This window comes from Silurus meridionalis, chromosome 9 (assembly GCF_014805685.1).
Source record: "Silurus meridionalis isolate SWU-2019-XX chromosome 9, ASM1480568v1, whole genome shotgun sequence".
Lineage (NCBI taxonomy): Eukaryota > Metazoa > Chordata > Actinopteri > Siluriformes > Siluridae > Silurus > Silurus meridionalis.
Genome location: NC_060892.1, coordinates 1,974,969 through 1,997,502, shown reverse-complemented (window position 1 = coordinate 1,997,502; position 22,534 = coordinate 1,974,969). Strand labels below are relative to the sequence as shown.

General features: G+C 39.2%; 1 protein-coding gene across 5 annotated transcripts in view; it reads right to left on the bottom strand.

The window, feature by feature from the left end:
• tle2b (TLE family member 2, transcriptional corepressor b) overlaps window positions 1-22,211 on the bottom strand; it is a 79,297-nt gene extending 57,086 nt beyond the window's left edge. The window contains exons 1-3 of one of the 5 annotated variants that reach the window (XM_046857277.1): window positions 21,472-22,211; window positions 7,605-7,702; window positions 6,397-6,460 (exon numbers count right to left, since the gene is read on the bottom strand). In XM_046857277.1, the coding sequence (XP_046713233.1) occupies window positions 6,397-6,460; window positions 7,605-7,702; window positions 21,472-21,495 (186 nt within the window). In that variant the 5' untranslated portion in view covers window positions 21,496-22,211. Of the gene's footprint in view, window positions 1-6,396; window positions 6,461-7,604; window positions 7,703-21,076; window positions 21,176-21,471 lie in introns of those variants that run through there. The other 4 variants (XM_046857275.1, XM_046857278.1, XM_046857274.1 and 1 more) reach the window with 4 other exon arrangements.
• Between the last annotated feature and the right edge of the window lie 323 nt (window positions 22,212-22,534).

Genomic DNA, 22,534 nt, shown 5'->3' with positions numbered 1-22,534 from the left:
GTATAGTATAGTAGGGCATAGTATAGTATAGTATGTATAGTATGGAATAAGTTTAACATAATATAGTATAGTATAGCATAGTATAGCATAGTATAGCATAGTATAGTATAGTATAGTATAGCATAGTATAGTATATATGTATAGTATGGTATAGTAGGGTATAGTATAGTAGGGCATATGCATAGTATAGAATAGTGAGATTATAAGTATAGTGGGGTATATGTATGGTATGGTATGGTATAGTATAGTATATGTATAGTATAGTAGGGTATATGTATAGTATAGAATAGTAGGGTATAAGTATAGTAGGGTATATGTATAGTATAGAATAGTAGGGTATAGTATAGTATAGTAGTATAGTATAGTGGGGTATATGTATGGTATAGTATGGTATAGTATGGTATAATTATAGTATAGTATAGTATATATGTATAGTAGGGTATATGTATGGTATGGTATAGTATAGTATGGTATAATTATAGTATAGTATAGTATGTATAGTATGGTATATGTATAGTATAGCATAGTATAGTATGGTATGGTATGGTATGGTATAGTAGGGTATATGTATGGTATAGTAGGGTATAAGTATAGTAGGGTATAGTATAGTATAGTGGGGTATATGTATGGTATAGTATATGGTATAGTATGGTATGGTATAGTATAGTATAGTATAGTAGGGTATATGTATAGTATAGAATAGTAGGGTATATGTATAGTATAGTAGGGTATAGTATAGTAGGGTATAGTATAGTATAGTATAGCATAGTATAGTATAGCATAGTATAGTATAGTATAGTGGGGTATATGTATGGTATGGTATGGTATAGTATGGTATAGTATAGTATGGTATAGTATGGTATAATTATAGTATAGTATGGTATGGTATAGTATAGTATATTATAGTATAGTAGGGCATATGTATAGTATAGTATGGTATGGTATGGTATGGTATAGTAGGGTATATGTATGGTATGGTATAGTATAATTATGGTATGGTATGGTATGGTATGGTATAGTATAGTATGTATAGTATAGTGGGGTATAAGTATAGTATAGTATGGAATAAGTTTAACATAATATAGTATAGTATAGTATATATGTATAGTAGGGTATATGTATGGTATAGTATGGTATAGTATGGTATAATTATGGTATAGTATAGTATAGTATATATAGTATAGTATGGAATAAGTTTAACATAATATAGTATAGTATAGTATAGTATATATGTATAGTATAGTATGGAATAAGTTTAACATAATATAGTGTAATTAGTGTATAGTATAGTATATTATAGTATTAGTATGATATAAGTGTAGTACACTAGGGTATTACATAGTATGGTAATAATATAGTATAAGTATGGGTATAGTTTAAATAAAGTATGATTTATGCTCAGTACAGTATAGTATGCTATATTGTAACTGTACACAAAATTCATGATTCGGTACGTACCTTGGGTTTTAAGTCACGGTTCATGTTCAATGTCGGTACGGTTACGGGGGAAGAAATGCAAAACATAAAACTGCTTGTTTTTTTTTATTTTCGCAGTTTATTATTATTAACATTTCTCATCAACATTTAAACAGTTTATATAAAATGTTAAATAAAATGCCTGCTTGGTTAATTTATATATTAAATAACATTTTATAATATTTTATAAAAAAAATAAAGAAGAATAAATCAAAATAATCCAATCACCTTTTTTATTATATTGAATAAATTGAGTAATAAATTAAATTAGCAGAAATGAAATTGATAAAAAAATTTAATAAATGGGAAATTATATTAAAATGTGTGTGTGTGTGTGTGTGTGTGTGTGTGTGTGTGTGTTTGTGTTTTACATTTTACATTTACATTACATTTATTATTTCCAAAGATATGATTTACTTATTTCAGCAGACTTTAACCAGTGTCTTCATTCTTTCAATCCTTCATTGATTCACATGATACCCATTCAATCCAACATCTGGATGGGGTACATCCAATCCAACACCCAGTCTAACATCCAATCCAACATCAATTCCAACACCCAGTCTAACATCCAATTCAACATCTAATCCAACACCCAGTCTAACATCCAATCCAACATCTAATCCAACACCCAGTCTAACATCCAATCCAACATCTAATCCAACACCCAGTCTAACATACAATCAAACATCCAGTCTAACATTCCATTTAACATTTAACCCAACATCCAATCCAACATCCAATCTAAATTCCAATTAAGCATTCAATCTAAAATCCAACCCAACATCTAATCTAACATCCAACCTAAAATCTAATGCATTTAATCTAACATGCAATCCAACATCTAATCTAACATCCAACCCAACATCCAACCCAACATCTAAAATAAAATCCAATCCAGCACCAAATCTAACACCCAACCCAACATCTAATTTAACATCCAACCCAACATCCAATCTAAAATCCAATTCAGCATTCAATCGAACATCCAACATTATATCTAATCTAACATCCAGTCTAACATCCAACACAACATCCAGTCCAATGTCTGATGTCACTTCATCATTCCTCTCCCTCCCTCCCTCTGCCTCGCTTCATCCTTCCTCTGCTCTAATCATTATTTCTCTGTCACCTCTGCTCTCTCTGTGCTTTTATGTTATTTATCACTCTTTTTCTTACTGCCCTCAATCTAGCAGTATTCATCCCTGTGTTTTTCCCTTTTCCTCTTTTAGTGCTGTTTTGAACAACCATCTCTCTCTCTCGCTCTTACACACACACACACACACACACACACACACACACACACACACACTCTCTCTTTCTATCTCTGCCTTCATCTCTATCTCTCTCTCTCTTTCTATCTCTGCCTTCATCTCTCTATCTCACTCTCCATTCTCTCTCTCTCTCTCTCTCTCTCTGTAGGCGTAAGGGCAATCTGTGGCAGTAATGTTCCTGGATAGAGCTGAGAGTGTCAGTGTGAATCAGACAGATGAGCTGGCCAGGGGAGTTACAGTGCAGAACAGTGCATTAATCCCCCTGTCCACCCCTCCTCCTCCTCTCTCTCTTTCTATCTTTCTATCCTTCCCTCCCTCTCTATCTCTCTCTCTCTCTTTCCTTTTATCCCACCTCGAAACCAAGACTGCACCAGTGAACCCCAGTGATCGAGTGACCGTGCATACCACTTACATTATTAGCAGTAGACTGACCAGGCACCTGTCACACACACACACACACACACACACACACAAAGGGCATTCCTATATGTTAACTCGCTTAGCAGGGTCTGAGGAATGTAAAATTAAACTCCAGGCAAATTTGACCTGATTTCAAACCAATTCCTCTGTATGTGTAATTACAATATGGGCAACATGGACATGTTTTCCTGTGCAGGGAAAAAAACGGCACACTCAGAAGTCTGAAACGTAAGATCATATCATGCAAATTCTAAGTAATTGTTTATCCGGGCTTCCTGTCCGGATACGTATCCGAAAAACTTATTATTCATGAACTACCATGAATTATTCAGTTACTACAGGTAAACGGACTGCACTACGTCCTGTAGCCAAGAAAACAATTCACCATTTCGCATTTGCAAATAAGCGATTAATCAACCAATAGTCTTTAAAATGGATATAAAAAAAAAACAAATCTAACACTCTAAAAACAGTACTAAATCATATAAATGTGCTAAATGAAATAAATATAAATATATCAATGAATAAATAGAATTATAGAATTGATCAATTAATAATAATAAATATCATTATAGCACACTCCGTGCAGCGTGCAGTCCCACGTGTAAAACAAACAAACATGGTTCTTCCTGTAACCGGCAACAATTGTATAATTGTCTAGTTCACATGAAATACGAGACCCAATACTTGTTCCGGCATCTCCACAAAATCTGGTGGAACATCTTCCCAGAAAAGTGGAACCCTATGCTCAGGTGTCCACAGACTTTTGTCCATAAAGCGCATATTTGATGCTTAATTGTGAGCTGATAATGATATAATCTAGATGTTGTATTTGACGTGACTGGATTGAGATTAAAAATAGAACAACACGTCGGCACTACGGTCGCAAATAACTCACTAATCCACCATCTCTAATGAGGGTGAAGCACTATTTCATGGCCATCACCAAATAAATCATTCGCTGAAAGTCAGAAGAAAAAAACTTCATTGTGTACTGGATTGGGAGAGGCCGAGCCATGAGGAATTATAAATGCATGAAAATAAAGGCAATGGCTGTCGAAACAAGTCTCTGTGTACATGACAGGTTTAACTGGCTAAATGTAGCCCACTGGGTTAGCGGCTTTTTCCAGAGTGCTTCACATTATTTACATGTCTGTGCTTGTGATCTCTATCTCTCTCCCTGCTTTTCTCCCTGCTTTCTTCATCCGTTTCTGTCACACTCCTTTCATCTCTCGTTCAGCCTACTGTCACATTCTCGCTCGTCTCCATTTCTCTTCCTCGGCTCCCTTTTTTTCTCATTTATATTACCACTACAGTCCTTCGTGGCTATACGTTCATTCCATCTTGTTCTCTGTACAGATTACAGTGAAAACACACACACATATTAAAACACGTGTTTAAATCTACACAGCGCGTGTCGAAAGTGTGGAAACGCCGGCCTTCATTGTTTTTAAAACACATACATGTTCCTTTTGTTTCTATGCAACAAAGCACAGGAGAAACACAAGAACTGGATGATGAATAAGTGGATGAAAGTTCTGTGGAGTCCAAATGGGACATTAGACAAAGAAAGAAAGAAAGAAAGAAAGAAAGAAAGAAAGAAAGAAAGAAAGAAAGAAAGAAAGAAAGAAAGAAAGAAAGAAAGAAAGAAAGAAATCACAAGATCTCACAAGAAAGAAAGAAAGAAAGAAAGAAAGAAAGAAAGAAAGAAAGAAAGAAAGAAAGAAAGAAATCACAAGATCTCACAAGAAAGAAAGAAGAAGAAAGAAAGAAAGAAGAAAGAAGAAAGAAAGAGAAAGAAAGAAAGAAAGAAAGAAAGAAAGAAAGAAAGAAAGAAATCACAAGATCTCACAAGAAAGAAAGAAAGAAAGAAAGAAAGAAAGAAAGAAAGAAAGAAAGAAAGAAAGAAAGAAAGAAAGAAAGAAAAAAGAAAGAAAGAAATCACAAGATCTCACAAGAAAGAAAGAAAGAAAGAAAGAAAGAAAGAAAGAAAGAAAGAAAGAAAGAAAGAAAGAAAGAAAGAAAGAAAGAAATCACAGGATCTCACAAGAAAGAAAGAAAGAAAGAAAGAAAGAAAGAAAGAAAGAAAGAAAGAAAGAAAGAAAGAAAGAAATCACAGGATCTCACAAGAAAGAAAGAAAGAAAGAAAGAAAGAAAGAAAGAAAGAAAGAAAGAAAGAAAGAAAGAAAGAAAGAAAGAAAGAAAGAAAGAAATCACAGGATCTCACAAGAAAGAAAGAAAGAAAGAAAGAAAGAAAGAAAGAAAGAAAGAAAGAAAGAAAGAAAGAAAGAAATCACAAGATCTCACAAGAAAGAAAGAAAGAAAGAAAGAAAGAAAGAAAGAAAGAAAGAAAGAAAGAAAGAAAGAAAGAAAGAAAGAAAGAAAGAAATCTCCAGCTAGTGAAGAACAAATTTGTCAACTTTTACAAGTTTTAGAGAAACGAACTGTCCGGACGCCGAGTGGACGTACAGCTGTGTGGAACATCTGAACATTTATAGATTTGTTTTGTTTGCTCAAATCATACCGTCACATTGTCTCTCAGAAAAACAGAAAAAACTGACATGAACTTTTTATATTATCACTTTTAGATCTTTTTGAAAAAAATTCTTGTGAAGTATTTGAATGGAAACCCAGCTTTGTGTTTTGTATTTGAAATATAGATCAAATAGAACTTCTATTTCTCCTAAAATCTTAATTGAAATCTTATTATGAATTATTGTAATTATTATTAATACCAAAATACTGGCGAAAATTCCCAAATGAATTACTTCACTTTCTAGCTGAAGTCGGTGGACAGCAACAATACAAACAGTCATAAAATACAATAACGTGGGAACTAATACAGCCAACAACCTCGACACTGACAACAAAGGTGGCTGTGATAATACAACCCAAGGCATCATCACCAGTTGCTAGTGGACCTCTAGAAGTCCATGAAGTACCCTAGATATCAGCTTTAGTACTTTTAGATTTATTTCTTTGCTCTATCGCAACTCTTGTGTATCAAGCATTGTCCCTATAAACACATAACGTGCTATGTTGTAGCTGCAGCCCTGCCCCACCCTGCCCCGCCCTGCCCCACCCTGCCCTGCCCCGCCCTGCCCTGCCCCGCCCTGCCCCACCCTGCCCTGCCCCGCCCGAGCATAAACACACAGTTAGATCATTTTCCCATTTTACTCAAATACACTGTACAGGATTTGACCCGGGAAGCTCGACCAGAACTCACCATGATGTAGTGTCTCTGCATTTCAGTCTTCTCACTGGCCAGTTTCTCACACTCCAGCTTCAGACTGAAAATGGAAATAACACAACTTTAATTTCAGGTAACAGAGGGGAAAAAATGCAGCTGTGATTCAGATGAAGATGTAAGATGTAGTTACAGACCAGTTTTAGCTGCATAAACAATATATATTTGTATGTGTGTATATATATATATATATATATATATATATATATATACACAATATAAACTTTTACTTTTTCATCAGATGAAGCTTCCAATGGATTTGATCTAAAACAATGAAATCAGGTTTACCACAAACTCCATAAAGAGTCCATGTGAGATGAAGTGAATGCTAAGCTCCTACGTTTCTTTCCAGTTGGGGATAAAAGATTTATTTGTCATCGAAAATGTTAAAACACAATGCAAAATTGAAGCTTTAACTTACTATAGTTTGTTGGGAAAAAAAGATAACATATAAATGTTGTGTTTACAAAGGTGTATAAAAATACTATATATATATATATATATATATATATATATATATATATATATATATATATAGTGTTGTTCGTTTTTTTGCTAGCTTCCGATGCCAGTTTGTGCCTCATGAGGTTAAACTTTCTTGCTCAATTCACAGCATTTATTTATATATTTTTAATTGCGTCGACAGAAAAAAAAAAGAAGAAGAGTCCTCATCACCACTACATGTAATAGGGGTCAGAGATGAATGAGGCTAAATGCTACTGGAGTGAGAATTAAACCGTGTTAGTGTTCAGTTCAAACAGCAAGCGAAGGGTCATGTCTGAATTGGGACACCAGACGTTTCCAGCTATGTGGTTCACGTGGTTCTCATTTAAACTGTTACCACAAAGTTGGAGGCACACACATGTACAGGACGTCTTTGGATTTGGTAGCATAACATTTTCCCTTTACTTGAACTTGGAGACGCAACCTGTTCCAGCATGAAAATGCCCCTATACACAAATCCAGCTCTCACGGTTGGAGTTGAAGATCTTGAATGGCCTGTCTTGAACCCTGTTAAACACCTTTGGGATGAATGTGAACGTTGACTGCACCCCAGGCCTCCTCACCTGACCTACACCAGAACTCAATGCCCTTGTGGCTGAGCACAAATCTTCACAAATGTAGTGAAACATCTTCCCAGAAGAGTGGACGTTATTATGAGAGCGTGTGTCATGTGGGTCCATCACCTGTGATACTGGGCCTGGAGGAACTGGAACTCCTCTTTAATGCGGTCCAGTGTCTCCAGCACAGTGAACTTGAAGGACTGGCCTGGCTGCAGTGGAACCTGTGAGAAAAAGATAAACAGATTGGTCAGTTGACTACTTTGGATTTAATGGATGCAGGAACATTTAATCTTCTAATCACCTTCAAAAATGAATTGTGTGCGTTAAACCTGATTTCCTGTTTTCACCTGGCATTCTCACAGGGGTTTTTTTTCTGGGACTAAATCTCATAAAGGTGTTCTAATGGGTACAACATGCGTTAAGTACAGTCAGGGACATAAATATTTGGAAAAGGGTGCTATTCTGTTAGCGGTCTACCACAGGATATAGCCATTAAAATGTAATCATCTAAAGAAAGAACATACTGCTAAGCTCAGGAAGTCCAAAAGAGAGCAGAAACCAACTGTAGTGAAGAAGCATTCCTTCACAACATCCAGAACAACCTTCAGGAAGTAAGGCTGTGTCAAAGGCAACCCTACAAATGTTGTAGACATGTAAAAGTTACTGTTACTTCAATAACATTTTACTTAAGTACAAGTAAAGTTACCAATCTAATATTCTACTCAAGTAAAACTAAAAAGTAGCTCGTTTCTAATTTATTCAAAGTCAAATTTACCGAGTGGGGGACTCGAGTGTAGACCCAAAAAGGGTAAGAAGATATAAATCTCAAACCAGTTGATTTTACTTGAAGGAACACCTTTACAATTTAAAGTGCAATAACTAACTAACTAAATAAATAAATAAATAACTCTACAGTGCATGACTTGAATCTAATCTGAGTTACTCACTCGCAAACAAAACATAAGTAAAGTCCCACTTTAAGTAAAAGTAAAATTACAGATTTAAAAAAGTAGAAGTACACAAAAAACTACTCAATTACATTAACGTGAGTAAATGTTTCTTATAAACAAGGAGAAGCATCTTCTCTGAATCTTTTCGCTTCCTTTTCTATCTATCTATCTATCTATCTATCTATCTATCTATCTATCTATCTATCTATCTATCTATCTATCTCTCTCTCTCTCTCTCTCTCTCTCTCACTCTTTTCTTTCTCTCTCTCTGTCAGTTTGGTTCTCTTGTTGTTCTGCGTTTAATACATTTCTCCCCACTGTACTGATATCACTAAGCTCAGTGACCTGGGTATCTTCACCTCCACTTGCAGATGGATTCTGGACTTTCTCACCAACAGACCTCAGACAAACAGGTATCCTCAACCCTCATTCTGAACACCGGCATCCCACAGGGCTGTGTTCTGAGCCCACTACTCTACTCCCTGTTCACCTATGACTGTGCTCCTCTTCTTAACTCCATCAGCTTCATCAAGTATACAGATGACACCACTGTGGTCGGCCAGATCAGCAACCACGACCTGCCCTCAGGGGAGAGGTCTGAAGCCTGACCCTCAACACCAAGCTCACAACATCATCAAGGACTCCCAGTCACAAACTGTTTAAACTCCTTTAACAAACAAGGAGATACAGGAACATACACACCAGGTTCAGGACCAGCTTTTTTCCATCAACTATCACACGACTGAACTCTACACTACACCGTTAGATCACTGTATAAACACTGTATAAAACTTCTGTACAATTCTACATACAATGTACATATTACATACTGTATTTTTTATACCCCTCTTTCTCTACACATATTGTGCCTCACATACATCTCACTACTATTTTATTTATGCTGAATACATACTGTACATTCTGCCTAATATTTCACATTTATATATATATATATTTAGTGGACTTGTTTATTCTGCTTACTGCACATTTTTTTTAGCCTAATAACCTTCTACTTCTTGTACCTTTACAACAGTGTTTGCACTTCTGGTAGATGCTAAACTGCATTTCATCGCTGTGTACCTGAACTGTTCAATGACAACAAAATCTTCCCAGAAGAGTGGAGGTTATTATAACAGCGATAGGAAACTAATACCAATCTTATGCTCACAAACTTTTGTCCATATAATAGGTTTTAGGTCGTTACTGTGATCTGTTTTTAAATGAAGGACACCTTCAACCTAAATGCAGCTTTAGCAGAAAAGCCAGAGATCTATCAATCTATCTAAATGTAATTAGTTACTTTCCACCTCTGGCAACCATCAAGAAAAGACCAAACTCACCAAGGTCAAATACAGAGGTCAAAAACAGATCCGAGTTTGCCAAAAACATTTTTTAAAAATCCTAAAATTCCTGTAAAATCCTGAAAAAAATCCCTATAAACAGAAGGGACAAAGATCACCTTGTACCACCCTACATTACCCTTGTGGCTGATGAACACCAATGTCCACAAGAGCACTCCAGAATCTAGTGGAACATCTTCCCAGAAGATTGGAGGAAATTCTAAAAGAAAACTGGGACTCAACGTGGAAAGCAATGTTCAAAAAGCACATATACCCATTGCCGGGTGTCCGCAAACTTTTGGCAAAATTGTGTAGGCAATAAACTTACACGGTGTTTTATACAACCTTATAACCACTTTATCTCTGTTAAGCTGCTTTGAGACAACGTCCATAGTAAAAAATAAATAAATAAATAAATAAATAAAAGCACTCAAAAAATACAAATGAATTGAATTGAATGGACAATGACACAAAGCACACTTCAAAGGCGTCCAAGACTCTAAAGCAGAGAAGTGGAATGGCCAAGTCAATCACTTGACCTGAACCCAGCTGATCACGTTCTGCACTTACTGAATGTAAAAGCTCTCTAAGAGCAAAAAAAAGCTGTAGCAAAGACCTGGAAGATCATGGAAAGGGAAGAATGCTGGAGTTGAGTGGTGTCTGTGGGATCTACAGACTACAAAGCAATTGCTTTAAAACGATTCTTATGTTATTAGAATGTAAGTTTGTCCAATTACTTTTGATCCATTTAACAGGGAGGCCACAGTGATTTGGATGTAAATCTCCTTAAAGCTTATTCCAACACTGTCCAAACATTTATGGACGTGATTGTAAGTTCTACAACATACACTGAATGTGCTTTGTAAACATCCTCATCCACATTTAGTTTCCATTTGCTAAGCGCCACTTTTCTGGGAAGATGTTCCAATAGATTTTATGAAGATTTGTAGTGATTCAGCCACAGGGTTGTTAGAAAAGTCAGGAACTGGTGTACAGTAGGTGAGAAAGTGAGGAGGGCTGAGGTGCAGTCAGCATTCACACTCATCCTGCTCAATAGGGTTGAGGTCAGAGCTCTATAGGAGGCCACTCAAGATCTTTCTGGAGCTTTATGGGCTTGGTGCACAAGGGTTAGGAACATCACTGAAAGAAGTCAGGTGTCTCAATACCACCTCAAGAGCAGCCCCCTGCTCCCGTCCCCACGTGACAGGATCACACTTCTCTCCTGTTAATCTCTCACACACCGCCTGGACCAGACAGCGCTTTATTTATACACACTGTTCCTCATTAATTCCATCACTTACTCGAAATCCAACAGCTATTTAAAGACGAGCCGCACTTAAAATGGCTTCCTTTTTCCTGCTCTAATCTTCAGCGCTTTCTTTCTAAGTCCAGGACCCATCCTCCACCTTTCTTTTCTTTTTTTTTTCAGCCACCGTAGCGTGCCGCACGACACACGTGAGCATGTCGGCTAAAAGTTTTTCGAAGGAGCTTAATTAGTCTAGACAAGTGAATTTCAATTAAATTTGAATTAGGCTAATGGTGGAGGTCAGTCACTTCACAGCCATGGTGGTAATTAAGCTGCAGGCTCAGCACTGGGCACTGAATGGGTTCAGTACAAACAGAATAGATGTGCGTGTGTGTGTGTGTGTGTGTGTGTGTGTGTGTGTGTGTGTGGCATATCCCCAATGCTTTTTCCACCCAAACAGAGGCACACAGTGTTTTGCACTCTAACTATGTTTAGTATCTTTTAGCAACCAGAATAGCAGCAGTTCCCATAGAAAAAAAAGATCTAAGTAAAAAGAGACTTTCATTCACTGATGCTTGTGACTGACTAGATAGGTATCATTTCACAAAAGAAAAGTGCAATACTGCGCTCTCTGCGTTCCTTTGGAGACGTGTCCTGGAAGTGTTCTTTTCAAGCAGCTTCTGCGATTCACGCCGGAGCTCCACAACGGTGTCAAAACGGTGACCTCTGAGCCGGATCTTCATCTTCGGAAGGGCGAAGTCTGGGCAGGAGCCAAATCTGGGTGTGAGTGCGGAAGTAAGTCCGTGTTGTTTCACGTGCGAGGAGGAGTTCGTTGACAGGGTGTGCGCACGTGTCAGAATAGCAGACGTGGTAACACACCTTGTAAGAACAGCACCGGCTGCACAGCTTCCGATGTACACAGGACCATGACATATGGCACACTGATTTATAAAGGGCGGTGCTCCCTGTGACTGTGCGTGCAGCCTTGTGCTGCCACCTGTTGGCGTGTTACAAAACTAGACTTAAAACTTTTTATACAACTTCGTATACTAAAATAAATACACAGCCATCGAAAATATATTCACACCAAAGCTCTGTACGATTCCTTTCCAGAAACGTACACTGTATAAATAAAAGTATTGGGACGCCTGATTTTCCAGTCACATGTGATTTTTCTCCAAACGTTACCACAAACCTGAAGCACACATCTGTATAAAATGTCTGGATGCGGTAGCATGAAATTTTCCCTTCACTTGAACTAGAAAACCCAGCATGACAATGCTCCTGTGCACAAAGCATGCTTATTGAAGATACATGGGTTGGAACATGTGGAAGATCTCCTGCTGTAGAGCGCTGACCTCAACCCTATTGATCGTGATGAATGTGAACGCTGACTCACCTACATCAGTACCTGACTTTACTATCACCCTTTTAGCTAAATGAATTTCCACAAAATCTCCACAAAATCTAGTGGAACATCTTTCCAGAAGCGTGGAGCTTATTATAAGAGCAAATGGGAACTAAATGAAGCAGCAATCTTAAGCTCAGGTGTCCACTACTTCTACAGAACAGAGTCCACGTTCTCCATGTCATTTCTCATATGATAAAGGAAGATATGGAAGATCTCCTGCTATAGAGCGCTGACCTCAACCCAAATGAACACCTTAAGGATGAATTGGAACCCTGACTGCATGCCAGGCCTCCTCACCTCAGCTACATCAGCAGTTAGAAGAGTGAAGGTTATAATAACAGTAAACAGGCACTAAATGTGGAATGAGATGTTCAAAAAGCATCAATCTTCTCCAGGTGGAAAGTGGATCCTACCAGTGCATGGAGTTATGAGATTCTGCACTTTGTTTAGCACCTAGGTTCTCCCTAGTAGATGTTAGCTGCTATATAAATTGAGATTAATTGATTAGTTGATGGGTTGATTTTGTTTGTTTTTAAAGTTCCAGGCAGAGCACCGGATGAGGAACAGGTTCTGACACTTTTCATCAGTAATATAATGGAGGTTCTGGTGCTGCTCTGTTATAACATTATACTCAAACATTATGTTGCTATAAAAATCCGATTTCCTTTTATTTCAAAAAAGCTTTCAGAAGTATACGGCCCAAGATTTAATCACCAGTCGGACAACTTATTGCTTTCATTTTTTCTACGAGTGTAGCAAACGTTCTGCACCAAGAGAGGACCAGGGATTACGCCATCTTTAACCTCTTTATCTTCAAATATTTTCAAACCCCAACCAAAAAACTGAACCGCGTTTCGTTTCTGGTTGAGAAGCTGCTCTATGACACGAGGGTCTGCTCAACAGTGAGTTCTTTCTAATACCATATTGTGTTGATATCGTAAAGCTGTTTAAAAGGTTAGGCAATTTTCTTAATACGAAAGACTGAATACTGGCACATGCCCAGACATAAGAACGCAAACAGGAACAGGGTTCGAATGTCTGCTTAGTAATTGAGTGTCAGACAGCAGGGGGATCTCGAAAACCCAAGCTGATCCGTCTAATCTAGGGGGTTTTGTGTGTGTGTGTGTGTGTGTGTGTGTGTGTGTGTGTGTGTGTGTGGGCGGTAAGACAAACACACGCACAGAAAGCCATGTGAGATAGCAGTCAGTCAGGCACAATTTAGATGAGCAGGAGCGAGTGAGAATTACAGAGGATTATCTACTAAGAGGGGGGAGGATGAGAAGCTGAGCGATAGAAGAAGATGGAGAGAGAAAGAGAGAGAGAAAGAGAGAGAGAGAAAGAGAGAAAAGACAACAATCTTCGTTTACACAGCACCATTCTCACACACACAATTAGAACAAATAAACAACAAATAACGATAAAAAATAAATAAAGACGCAGGAAGACCATCAATGAGTAAAAGAATACACCCCCCACCACCACCACACACACACACACACACACACACACACACCACACACTCCTATTTTATATCACCTCCACCCTCTAAATTCTAATATTTCATTAATGGTATGTTAGTTTTGCTATTATTATGTTCGTAATCTAATGATACAAAAAGGAAAAATGGCTTAAATGCGTCGTCTATACGAATCTATTTATTACTCAGAATGTAAAAAAAACTACCGGATTGTAGGAGAGAAGAGCTGGATGAAGTGACGAGATGAGAAACTAACAGGTCTTACATCTAAAATTCCTAAAATCTGAACAGAGTTTGTAAACTGGTCTCCCGTATCACTTTCACACAATAATACTGACGTCCCTTGCGTTTGGAACAACGCCGCCGTGGTCATGAGTTCAATTCCGCAACACATTTAAGCTGCTGAAGTCATTAGTATTTATACAAGAGCCTGTGATGAAGTTCTCCTCTACACCTACAGCAGACCTTCTAAATCATATACAGGCTGATTTTATTTCATAAATATTTTCAATATCATTTTTGGAGCATCTCAGATTTTATATATTCTCTATATGGACAAAAGTAATGGAACCCCTGACTTTTAAAACACCTGAAGTTTTATCTAGGAGAACTAGAAGACCCAAACCTGTTCCAGCATGACAATGCCTCCTGTGCACAAAGTCAGCTCCATGAACATATGCTCTACATAAGTTGGATTTGATAGAAGATCTTCTGCTATATTAAACAGGATATACTGGATACACCCTTGTGGATGAATGAATTTCCACAAATCTCCAAAATCCTGTGGAGCATCTCCCCATTTGCAACCTTTCATTAAAAAAAAAGTAAAGCACATTTAGTAAATTGTTGAAACATTGCTTGAACACTGGTGCTTCTGCCATAAATGTTCAAATTAGCATCTCCATTTAGATCTTTTTGTACTGTAAGGAAAACGTACGGTTAAAGACAATGAAAGGTGGGGAAATGGAAGCTTAGTGGTTTAGGCATTTGTCTCGGTATATGAAGATCATGAGTTCAAATCCCAATCACACCAAGCTGCCACTCATGGGCCCCTAAACAAGACCCTTATCCCCATCGCTACTCAGATATATGAGATAAATGTTGTTCTGGATAAGAGCGTCTGCCAAATGCACTGAATGTAAAAGCAGTTGCTTGATTGGTTAAGGATGATTTCATTCGATTTGTATTTTACCAATGCACATTGTCCCAAAGCAGTTTTACACAGATAGAAGTGTTATAAAAGTTTAGTGCTTATAAGTTATGAGTTTGCCAATGGTGAGAGTGGCAGGAAAAATAAATCAGCTTTTTTAAACAAAGAGGAAGTGCACCCAGCCCTTAAGTACTAAAGAAATTAGGCCTGGTGGTTCACCTGTGGAATCCTGGACAGTGACTCTGATGGACTTTGGGTATCACTGTAAACTCTTTACTGATCAGTTCACAGAGACACTCATAGATAAAGCCCCAGAGATGCACCGACATGGTCCTCGTTGTGTGAGGTATGAACCCTTCCTGTGATGTTTCCTGACGTCTGATCACGCGGCAGTCGGTGTGAGTGTTTGAGTGAACTGCGGTACCAGATTTCAGGCTGGATGGTGAAGAGAGACTGCACTATTTCTGAAGTGTGTGTGCCAGTTGCATCACTGCCTCTTCCAAAATAGTCGGGAGACGGCCAGGGCCATGAAATAATGATCGGCGGGTGAAATATTTAGCAAAAAAACACAGCAATGTGGAGCGCCAGAGTGTGCAGGAATAAGGAGGATAGCTGTGATCCAGGGAGAGAAGAAATGCCTTCGCATGCACATGTTTTCCAGGACTGTTTGAACCCTTCCCCACTCTCTAACCACTGCTAAACCCTGCGAGGCAGATCAGGCTCTTCGCCTACACCCACTACAAAAACACAATCAGGGTAAGAACCACTGCATGCCACAAGGTCCAGAAAAAAAGCTTTGGAACTGGGTACAAACATCTCCCACAGTCTCCAAGCGTCCCAAAAGATGCTATGTATTAGCAGTTCTACCTTCTTAACCCTGCAGAATTAGTCATAGGGGTGTAAGAAAATATCGGTTCATGTGAGAATCGCAATATTTTGCTCGGCGATATTTTGCTCGGCGATATTTTGCTCGGCGATACTGTTTCGATTCGCAAAAAATTAAATAAATAATTCATACAAGATTCATGGCAGTTGTTTTGTTTTTGAGTTTATATCGCAGCCGCTAGATAGATAGCAGTCTTCTTACCTTTCAACTTAAACAGTGACAGGAAGTACTAGCATAAGGGCACGCCACTAATATTAGCATTAATATCTGCCTGTTTCCTGGGGCGCTGCTGCAAAAACGGTTCTGAATATACTTCCACATATATATTATTAGTTATGACAGCGTCGACTGACTTTCGCCGACGGCAATATGTTCCGTTCATGCGCGGTTTGTTTTTCAGGCGGGAAATGCATTCTCTACATTTATACAAGAAATAATAGTCTCGTACTCTTTATTTTCTTGCCCCCTGCGGACTGTAGCGTTTAGATGTAGCGCTCAGATCATGCTTCTACTACTAGCCTAATGCTAATGGTAATAAATTTAAATATAATCCAATCATTAATATCATCTTCAATGCCACTTCAGATTATGTCTTTAACGACTATGTGCATATTTAAAAAAAATAATGTTTAATAAATGACCATTCGGTACAACGATACTAATTGTGTTCATGAATTACAAAACACTTAATGGCGCTGAGGTGTGATACGGATACGACTGGCACAGGTCTCATGGTATGGGTAGGTTTGAGGGGTTTGGGTCAGCAGTGTCATTTTAGATGCAATTAATGCAAATGCAGATCCCACTGTGTTCTGGTTCCATTTTTATTTAGGTTTGCACATGGTGGTGTGTTCTTAATGACAGCTTTCCTAAAATCATATCCTATCAATAAAATAGGAAATATCCCAATATATCGGCTTGCTTACAGTATCGCAATGTATCGTATCGCAACCCCGTATCGTGATACGTATCGTATCGGCAGATTCTCGACCATACACAGCCTTAGTGAGTCACCTGCAACGGCTCACTTCGTGGGGTCGACCCAAAGCTGCAAATCCAATTCTGGATTAGAGAATGCACACTGGCAGGGGCAAAAACAAGCTGGTGCCTTTCCAAAAATCATTCTCTGCTCAATTCAATCACTTCACTGGCTGATAAAAACATGAGATTAGAAGGAAACCCGTTTAGGCTCAGAAATCCTGCGGTGTTGTTTAGGTGCTTCGCTCAAAATCTGCAGTCAGAATGGAACAATGGAAGGGCGGGATGATGAAGAACACGTGCCAAATTGAGCAACCCCCAGCTAAGTGAGCATGTGTGAGGCTTGGGGTTGGATATTTGGCACCGATGCTTCTCTTGGCCACCTGATTAGCGTGAGAAAAAAAACGACTGTCTCCCCATTCACACACACGAATGCGCATACATTAAATAAAACGCAGGAAGAGCTGATGATCGATGAGAACAGCTAGGAATCTCTTTTCACGTTTTCAACAATATTGATGACAATATCAGTCAGTAACCAACCTCCTCTTCATAACTGAGATAACTCACAGGCTTAAAGGCAGCAGGCAATGTGGGTCCTCCCACACTCCTCACATAAATTCCAAACCTATACAATACCAGTCTGGCCCATGAATGATCCAATGCTCAACCTGTTTCATTATTATGGTGGTGTACAGACACTGTAGATTATCTGAGAAGGTCCACACTTAACTAGGACGTGCCCTTTCTGTCTGTATTTTGATCCTATTCTATTGAATCTGCCCCAGTTTTTTAGCTGGGGCAACATTTCAGGAGGCACATAAGGGAGCTTTCTATCACTCCTCCAGACAGAGATGGTGCTCAGCGCGTTGTGAATATTTTGTGTATGATTATAGAGACGGGAACCACACGTGAAGGTGTAAAAAATCAACTTAAATATCTCAATTAAATTGTGAAAATCAAAGCATGCTGATCTCTAAGCATCCACTAACAATCAGAAGTTCACTATGGGGTGGTATCAAAAAGTTTAAAGAGTAGTTTTGTAACACGCCAACAGATGGCAGCACAAGGCTGCACGCACAGTCACAGGGAGCACTGGCCTTCATATCTCAGTGTGCCAAAAGACATCATCCTGTGTACATGCTATTCTTAACCACGCGCGTTATCACGTCTGCGATTTCATCATGGACAGCAAGTTAAAACAAAGAGCAAACATGCTGGGCAAATCTGCCACAGAGACGTTTTTGAGACCTCCAGAGCAGAACAACGTCGCTGGAAGATGACTAGAGATTAAGAAGACCTTCAACAACTCAAAATGTCAAAACTGGTGCATGATGATCGTTCGAGAACAATCCACAACAATCCACGTGTGTGATTGGAATGATTGGAAAGTTTGCCCACAGGCTGTTGACCCAGGAGCAGAAGGAACACCACGTTGAAGTCTGCCTAGATCTTCGTCAGCGTGCCGTGAATGAGCCATCCTTTATGTCGAAGGAACATTACCAGTGACGAAACTCGGGTGTATGGGTACGACCCTGAGACAAAGCAACAGTCTTCACAGGGGAAGAGCCCATCATCTCCACGACCAAAAAAGGCTAGGCAGGTCCACAGATCCACCAAAGTGCTTGTTCATAATCTAAATCGGGATTTGCCCCTTTGTGAATTAAGAATTCATCCGTCAATAGCTAGTTCAACTGCCAGGTTTTAAGGCATCTGAGGGAGGACGTTCGGTGAAAGGACATAAGTGGACCTAAACCATGACAGGACATGAGGTCTGTCCACACCTACACAGAGCAGGGAGTATAAATGTGCATAAATCCTCATTTAAGACAGCATACAATTTTCACCAATCCCACATCCACACGATCCTTCCCTTCAAATACAGACCACACTAAAGCAACCTGCAGGGGATTTACACACACCCATATAATCATCATGTGTTCATCAACACACCACTAGACTCCATTACTTAATGTATAAGATTACCTGCTCTCTCATGAAAGATGTGCACTGTTTATTCCAAACAAGTCTCCGGCTTTCATCTGAAGCGACGGCTCACATTACATACGGATTGCACTGTTCGACTCATGAAAGTGTGTGTCGCAGTGTGTTTAGTGTGCAGATGCAACCTAGCATCATTCAATAATCTAAGATCTGAAGACATAATCGTCACGGTGCGGTCTGTTACCAAGCAGGTGTCTGGGTTTATGTTTTGAATCTGCAGGAAAGGCTGGGGGATGCCATTTGGTATGATCTTTGATCAAACTGTATTTGTTTTTTTAAATGTTCTATACTAGAGGTCGACCGATTTATCGGTTTTGCAGATTAATCTGCACCGACAGTTGATTGCTGGAAAAGAATCCATACTGATAGTTTTTCCAGGTTGCGTCCGTTGCTGAAGTGGCTGAGAAGGTCCACTGTCATTACGAAAGCGGCCTCTAGAAGTAATTCACCAACAGCACATGCTGTTTGTTAGCGCTTGAGACGGAGAGCACTAAATAATTTGATTTTTTTATGAATATATTCATATTTTCTCATTATTAATTATATATTTCATGGAAATAAATATCTGTGTAGCCTTAAAAAAACATACATCAGTGAGGTGATCAGTGATCACACAAGCCTGTGGGGGCATTGTTATGATATGAGGCTGCTTCAGTAGGTCAGGTCTAGATTCAGCAACATACAGTATTTGCACGAAACTATATACAAATATACTGAATGACCAGGTGTTTCCATTAATGGATTTGTACTTTCTTGGTGGACATATTTCATGTTGACAATGTCAGGATCGGGTTTAATTTGTGAAAGAGTGGTTCAGGAAGCATGAATAATTTTATATCATTCATTTATATAAAGTTGTTTCTGTAAAGGTGAAGTTCCCTGTCATGCTATAAGAACTACTGATAAAATCTTTTTGATACCAACAATACGAGTTGGTATCAAAAAGATTTAAGAGTAACCCTATTTATAAGAAAGCACTTAATTTCTCTATGTTTACAGATTGTCACCTACAAAATAGTCCAATAAAGCAATGCTGTGCTCCCAGCGTTCCTGCCACTTCTGGAACATGTCCTGGAAGTCTTCTTTTTTAAGCGTGTTAAGCACCTTCACGCTGGATCTCCGCAATGGTGTCAAAACACTGACCTTTGAGCTACATCTTTATCTTCGGGAAGTGAGAGCCAAGATCTGGCAAGAGCCCAATCTGGTGAGTAGGGTGGGTGCCGGAAGTGAAATCATGTGGATTGTTCTCCGACGATCATCATGCACAAGTTGCCGAAAGGTTTTGACATTTTCAGGGGTTGAGCTTGTTGAAGGGCTTCCTGATCTGTGGCAGATTTGTCCACTTGCATGCAGAATATGCTCTTTGTTCTAACTGCTGTTCGTGATGAAATCACAGACGTGGTAACACGTGGTCAGAACATCACCAGTTAACACCTTTAGTATCAACACTTTTTGATACATGATGATATATACCTTGTATATCATTACGTAGCCAGACCAGGAAAAAAATCTATTGGTGTTGATGATCTTTACACTCTTCCTGACACTGTTTGTCTTGTAAAAGCAGGTTCTAAGCCTCATACACACTACACTACAGCACACACACACGTAGTAACAGAACAAACAGAGGCTGGTACGGACAAGATTTAGTCTCCGTTTTGCAAGATCTGCCTTTCTAGGAACTGATAGCGATGACCGAGAAGCTCTAAAAGATTTACTGCCCATAATTGGTTTGGTCACGTGTTTCGAAAACTCGACAGCAACGGAAAACATGGTATCAACCCTATCAAAAATATCCCCCCAACAGTGAGAAGCACAGATGCGTACGCTCGATCACGTTCTTCTTTCCATTTTCCCTGGCACAAAGTGAGATATAAAAAGAAACACCTGCTGTAACTGCGCTCTGGAGTTCATTCGTCGTGGAGGAAGCTCTCTGTGGCTGTAATTCCAATAACACCACGGATTTACGGGATGCGATGGTTAGGCAGTGATCCACTGGATGGATGGAGAGTTGCATGGAGAGATATTTTAATCAGGCTGGGCTGGTGTAATCGTTTCATGCCAGCTGACTGAGACTGAATTATGGATTCTCTGTGGTCTCAGGAGGGAATACATCAAACAGGCAAGTGACCCCGAATGCTTTCAACACCTACCTGATAACAAGCAAGCTCGCTGTGACTGGTCCTCCTGTCCATGAACTCGAGTGTGTAACACGCCAGAAGGTTATTATACAAAGTACAATGCACACACACACACACACACACACAGTGCTATTCCGCCCACACAACTGAAAATAAACTGGCTACTGAGAACATCTAGGTGCAGCTGACTGGTGTGTGTGTGTGTGTGTGTGTGTGTGTGTGTGTGTGTGTGTGTAAAGCCTCTAAAGAGAGACATCTTTCTCTCAGCAACTGTTTCATCTGTCTTTCCTGCTCTTACAACAGGAAGGAGTTCACGTACATTTGTGCATCCAAAAGGAGAAATGGAAAAAGATGGATAGATTTGAAAAAAGAGAGAGAGAAAAAGTAAAGGAGTGTCATGCACTTACCGGGTGTCTACCCTGTGGGTACATGGTCAGTGCAGAGACGCTCGTTAGGACTCTGATGGATTGTGGTGCTCCTTCAGCTCTTTACACTCCTCTGAAGGAGAAGGTTTATCAGAGACGTAACCCAGGATCCAGAGTTGGGAACCTGGCTTTAGTCTCCAAGTCTGGACAAACTCAAGTGCATCCAAGAAGGTCGTGATGAGGGAAAAAAAATCTTTTTACAAGAACTCCCCAGTGCTTACTTTTTTCCTTCACCTTTTCTCCTTCTTTCTCCACCTTCCTCCTCCTGCCTCCTCCTTCCTCCTCAAAGGAGTCAAAGTAACACTCTTAGCTGTCCTCCTCCTCTCTCTGTGCTCTCTGATGAGTCTGATGAAAGCTGCTCTGATGAAGCCGCAGTCACATCCGAGTGTCCCTTCTGTGTCCTTCCTCAAAGCACACCAACAAGGTCCAAGCACACACCTCCATACGAATGGAATCAGACGACTTCCTCTTGCAACACTGAGACACAAACTGAAGGGGTTTCTTCTTCTCCTCCAGCCAGGCTGAGAGTGTAAAAGAAAAAAAGGAGAGTAAAAAAAATTAGGATGGGAAAGAGAAAGAGAGAGAGAGCTTTGTTTTTAATCTAAATCTAGAAGAGGGAGAGGAAGAGGGGGAAAAAAAACACAGGAAAGCAGGAAAGAACAGCAGGTCACTGGAAGATCCAGCAGGCTTTTCAGCAGCAAGCCCTAGACTGTAATATATTGTGCCTGTTGGCTTCAACACAAACATGAACAGCCTGCTCAAGCTGCAGTTAAGGTGGTACAGTGGAGATCTCTGAGAAGAAAGAGAGAAAGAGAAAGAGAATCAGAGACTCAGAAAACAGCCTTATGGATCAATATATGACCCCTTTTTCAAGTAATGAATGCAATATATATAATAAAGGATTCTACTGATAAATAATCAATAATAATTTGCTCCTCAAAACATACAGAATTCGCACGCCATGAAAAACAGAACCAGGAGAAGTCAATGTTCAAGAAATAGCAGGAGGATGGACGTATTTCCAAATTCTACATTCATACAGTCT